Here is a 4,828-nt window from a genome sequence, read left to right on the forward strand (position 1 = left end):
TCCTGTCAGACGAGACATATACCACGTGATGACACGTTAGGCTCGTGTTGTGTTCGAGGACCCTGAACTTGGCCAGGAAAAACACGCTTGTTTAATTATTTGCGGTCTAGATTTCTTGAATTTTTTTTCTTTTTTGCGTGTGTTTATAAATTACCTCGAGGGCCGTACCAAATGGTCTCGCGGGCCGTATACGGCCCGGAGGCCGGAGGTTCCCCACCCCTGCTCTACAGAAACAGATATTTTCTCTTGACCCACTGCCAGTGGGCTCATTGGATCGGAGTCACTCATAAAGGAGTCACTCCAGTGTTTCCCACACAATGTTAATACTTGGGCGGGCCGCCCAGGTATATTAAGGCCCGCCCAAGTATATTTCGGACCTTTTTTTATTTTTTGTATCCGTCCGCGAGCGACGCCATCTGCGAGTGATTAACTAATGGACAATGAGCCCGCGCTCTACGTCTCCTGTGCCTGTTCGCTCTGCGGTTGATTAACTAGGGGACAATAATCCCCCCCTGTTCGCTCTGCGATCGATTAACTAGTGTATGATCCCTCGCTCGACACCTCCTGTTCGTGCTGCCATCGCGTGGAGGGAAACGAGAAACGGAGAAGACGACGTTAATTTAGAAGACGCGGACACTAAGGTAAAGTAACTATTTTCTCCTTATTGTGTTGTTCTTTTCTGACTTTGGTAGGAGATTCGAATTATTTGAAGTTAGTGGCAACTAAGAGTGTATTTAACGTAACCAGGCCTACTTTGCTGCGTGCAAGTTACGTGTGCTAAATTAAATATAAAAAAGATTATAATTCGTTTTCTCTTCGGGCTATGCCAGTTAGAAGGACACAGATTAACTTTAGCTAAGGTTAGACTGTTAATTTCCCCTGCATTACTCCTCAGATATGAGTATTCAAAAATATTTTAAGAGAATACGGCGTGAGGAGGAGAGACGAGGAGAGGAGGAGAGACCACAGGTAACTTAGCCAATGTTAGCATTTTGCTTGCAATGGCAATAATAAATGCATAAGTCTCAATAATGATATATGTCGGTTCATTTGACCTGAAATTATACAATTTCAGTCAACAGTGAGTTGCAATGCAGAGACCAAACTAGATTCAAGCTTGTTTTCAATTCTAGCCGGTGGTCAGTGAAGATGCTGGCACAACTAGTCAGAGTACTGAGGGAGAGGCAGCAGGTCCCAGTGTGGTAGAAGCAGCAGCAGGTCTCAGTGTAGAAGCAGGTGCAGGTCCCAGTGTGATACAAGCAGCAGCAGGTCCCAGTGTGGTACAAGCAGGTGCAGGTGAACAAGCAGCACAGTTCCAAGCATCCCAGACACATACACAGACATAGTATAATAGCAAGGAGAACTCTACCATTTAAATGCAGTAATAACAATGCATTATTTTCAGATTCCAAGCATCGCCACTCAGGATGGAACCCTGATTGGCTTAAAATGCCACAGTTCAAGAATTGGCTCTACCTCACCCAGCATGGTATGAATGGCATTTGCAAGTTCATATTTGTAATAAAACTTATTTTTTGTAAGAATTAACACGTTTTTCTTTTTAAAAAGGAATGTTTTGCCGAATCTGCAGGCAACACAAGCCTCCAATAAAGAAAGGCCCCTTAAAACGGGCTTTCATAGAAGTTGGGATTCTTGTTTTCCGCAAGGATTATATCGAGCGCCACATCTCCTCAGAGCCTCATCAATATAGTGTTAAGCATCAGGTCTCACTTGCATCAGGTATATCATTTTTTTATGTAAAGCTAATTTCTGCAACCTATCAACCATGTTTGGCTCATATAATGAATTATGTCTTTGCCCTTGGTCTAGGCTACTCAGTGATGCAGGCTTTTGAGCCCACAGTTATTATGGAGCATGAGGCCATCATAGGTTGATTCAAATGTCTTTACTGGCTAGTAAAGAACGAGATTGCTCACCACACCAACTACCCTAAGCTCTTAAGTTTAGCTCAGCTTTTGGGTTGTGATTACTTTGAAAAGCTGAAGGTAAACCTAGTACAAAATGATGCTTGTGAAACTAAGAACTTTAACCAGCTAAATGTTAAATGATCTCTTTTTCTCAGGTGGATCAAAGAAACAATTATCAATCACACAGAATAGTGGATGAAATGCTGGAGATCCTTGCAGAGATAGTAGAGTCGCCTATTTTGGAAGAGATAAGGTCATCTCAAGCAATCAGCCTAGAGGTTGATGAAACCACAGATGTATCTGTAAACCGCCAGCTGGATTTACATGTTAGGTGGGGTATTTTTTAAAGGAATGATGTGCATTTAAATAAAGGCCTAGTTAAACTTAATATTTATTAATATGTGTGAAAACCTATACATTTTTATTTTAGACACCTGGATAAAGAGGGTTATGTTTTCAACCACTTCCTTGACCTGGTAACTCTGGAAGATGGGAAAGCTGACAGCGTTGTTGCTGCCATCAAGAGTGTACTACAGAAGAAGGATCTCCCGGTAGAAAGGCTCTACGGACTCGGGACAGACGGTGCAGCAGTGATGACGGGTATGGAGTTTATTGTTAAATCTAATGGATTGTGTGAAATGTGTATTGTCAGCTGTTATTAAAGGAAACAAAATGACGCCCTCAACACTGCATTTCATTCTTAAACTTAGGCCGTCTGAATGGAGTGGCAAAGCAGCTCACAGACAGTTTTCCAAAGCTGGTTTCTGTAGCGTGTGCTGCTCACAGACTAGCACTGGCATGCAAAGATGCCTCAAATGCTGTCAGGTATATGGCAAACTTCAGGAACCACCTGCAGGAACTGCACCTATTCTTCAGAAATAGTGCAAATAGGTCAGCCACACTGAGTGCTGCCGCTACCACTCTTGGTCTGAACGACTTGAAAGTCAAGGTGTGTTTTCAGTTTCACCTATTTTCATAATACTATTGTGTTGTCATATTATTTACATATATTTTACTTACCAGTGTTTCTACTTGTTGTTAGGAGGTGAAAGATACAAGGTGGCTATCGCAGCACCTAGCCGTTCAAAACCTCCAGAGGAACCTTCCAGCTGTGCTGGCTGCTCTGGCGGAAGAAGCGAGCACAAGGAAGTGCCCAGTGGCCAAAGGTCTATACACCTTCTGTGCCACATACCGCTTTGTGGCTGCCCTCTACCTTCAGGCAGATGTGCTGCCCCACATTGCAATGCTGTCCAAGGTGTTTCAGAGAGCTGATGTGAACTTTCTCCACATAAAGGAGCAGGTAGATTACAAAGAAATGCATTTGATGCTCCCAGTTATTTGCATTATCCATCCTATTATATTGTTGTCTTTTTCCACATTTAGGTGCCAGTCACACTTGTTACTCTGAGGAGAATTCTGGAGGCAGGCGAGACCCCACTCCCCGGAACGTTCCTTGCTCGCCTACACCAAGACTTGGACAACCCAGGTGGACTTGGGGCGTTTAGCATTGCCGGAGAGGAGGAGAGGATCAGGAGGGGACACGGAATTCTGGAGCGCCCCCGGGAAGATATGTGGGCCAGATTTGTCAGAGATGTAAATACATCCCTTCTTACTTTTACATTCCAATATTTATTTTCCTTGAACTGAAAAATGTATAATATCATTCCAGGTCCTCAAACCTTACATCTGCAGCCTGGAGAGCAACATTGAGAGCAGGTTCCAGCATATTGAAGTGCTGGGGGCCTTCAGTGTCCTGGGTCCAAAGGCAGTTACCTCAAATGATGTAACCAACATTTCAATGTTGCAGACCCTTGCCAACAAATTCATCCCAGGGCAGGATGCCACAGTTATCCAAGAGTGGACCTCCTACAAGCAGCATGTTCTTGAAGGAACATTTAAGGTTGGTAAATACTTAAATTAATATGAACTTGACGGTTAGAATTGCTTGTTTTGACATCTGTAAATGTTTCAATTATACTGTATACTCATTTGCCCTGCCTTGGCTAATCTCTGAAGGACAAGACACAAGCTGAGATCATGCAGCTCCTGGCCAGTGAGAAGGACGAATGGGCAGAAATATACCCAAACCTCAGCCTTCTCTCTTCAGTGGGGTTGGTCATCCCTGTCTCCAGTGTAAACTGCGAGAGGGATTTTTCTACGATGAACAGGGTAAGTGTCATTCCCTGTTGCATGTCATTCTGTATAGTTCATTTAAAACAAACTGTCTGTTTTACAGGTGAAAACTGACATGAGAAACCGACTGAAAGGGGAGCACCTGGCTGCATGTATGCGGATAGCAGTCAGTGGACAAGCACCAGAGGCGTTCCCATACACACAGGCGTTGGAGCTGTTCTTCAACAAACCCAGACGGATTAAGTGCTCTGACAAACAGTGCCATCTTTGTACAAAATGAATATTGCCATACAGTAATGTAAAGTTAATGAATAAACATGTTGTTAAAACTTGTTGTTTGTCACATGTGTTGCACATCACAAAGCCCGCCCCGCGGTCCGCCCGCACCGCGCTCCGCTCGCAGCCCCCCCCCTGGCACCTTCCCCCCCAAGTATATTTCAGATCTGTGGGAAACACTGCACTCAGATCCACTACGTCCCCCATTTTTCGGGACATGGCACGAGTTACGGCACACACAAGAAACAACTGAACCGAATCCAGCGCAGTGGACTCAGACACACATGGATCATTTACCACTTCAGGTGACGGAAACATTTCTTCCCAGCCAAATCATTACCAAGAATCAGATCAACACCGTTAATTGGTAACTGGGGACGCACAGCTACCTTAACCATGTCAGAAATACATTTGGACGACAGCTGAACAAAATGTAAGGGTGCCCGCAACACACTTAGTTTAACCCCCCAAGCCAAAATATCTGTCCCACT

The 4,828-nt window shown here is 44.2% G+C and overlaps 2 protein-coding genes across 2 annotated transcripts; both read left to right on the forward strand.

Annotated features, from left to right (window-relative positions):
- Nucleotides 1-306: 306 nt before the first annotated feature.
- LOC307037204 (uncharacterized protein) lies at nucleotides 307-1,895 on the forward strand (the record flags this gene model as incomplete). The annotated part of the gene is made up of 5 exons (XM_079677981.1): nucleotides 307-641; nucleotides 1,134-1,296; nucleotides 1,406-1,489; nucleotides 1,570-1,740; nucleotides 1,831-1,895. Exons 1-5 carry the CDS (start codon nucleotides 543-545, stop codon nucleotides 1,893-1,895), a joined length of 582 nt encoding a protein of 193 aa, XP_079534107.1. The 5' UTR covers nucleotides 307-542.
- Nucleotides 1,896-1,900: 5 nt separating this feature from the next.
- On the forward strand, nucleotides 1,901-4,463 carry LOC307035786 (zinc finger protein 862-like). The gene is made up of 9 exons (XM_079675486.1): nucleotides 1,901-2,006; nucleotides 2,084-2,259; nucleotides 2,359-2,528; nucleotides 2,639-2,877; nucleotides 2,971-3,228; nucleotides 3,312-3,521; nucleotides 3,598-3,828; nucleotides 3,945-4,097; nucleotides 4,165-4,463. Exons 2-9 carry the CDS (start codon nucleotides 2,129-2,131, stop codon nucleotides 4,339-4,341), a joined length of 1,569 nt encoding a protein of 522 aa, XP_079531612.1. The 5' UTR covers nucleotides 1,901-2,006; nucleotides 2,084-2,128; the 3' UTR covers nucleotides 4,342-4,463.
- The last annotated feature ends 365 nt before the right edge of the window (nucleotides 4,464-4,828 follow it).

The sequence above is a fragment of the Notothenia rossii genome (genome assembly GCF_949606895.1).
Source record: "Notothenia rossii genome assembly, chromosome: 4".
NCBI lineage: Eukaryota > Metazoa > Chordata > Actinopteri > Perciformes > Nototheniidae > Notothenia > Notothenia rossii.

Bases quoted from the DNA above. Each gene is read 5' to 3' on its own strand.
- LOC307035786 (XM_079675486.1), top strand. From the start codon at position 2,129: ATGCTGGAGATCCTTGCAGAGATAGTAGAGTCGCCTATTTTGGAAGAG. The intron at 2,260-2,358 runs GTGGGGTATTTT...TTTTTATTTTAG, and splicing joins CAGCTGGATTTACATGTTAG to ACACCTGGATAAAGAGGGTT. The intron at 2,878-2,970 runs GTGTGTTTTCAG...ACTTGTTGTTAG, and splicing joins TGAACGACTTGAAAGTCAAG to GAGGTGAAAGATACAAGGTG.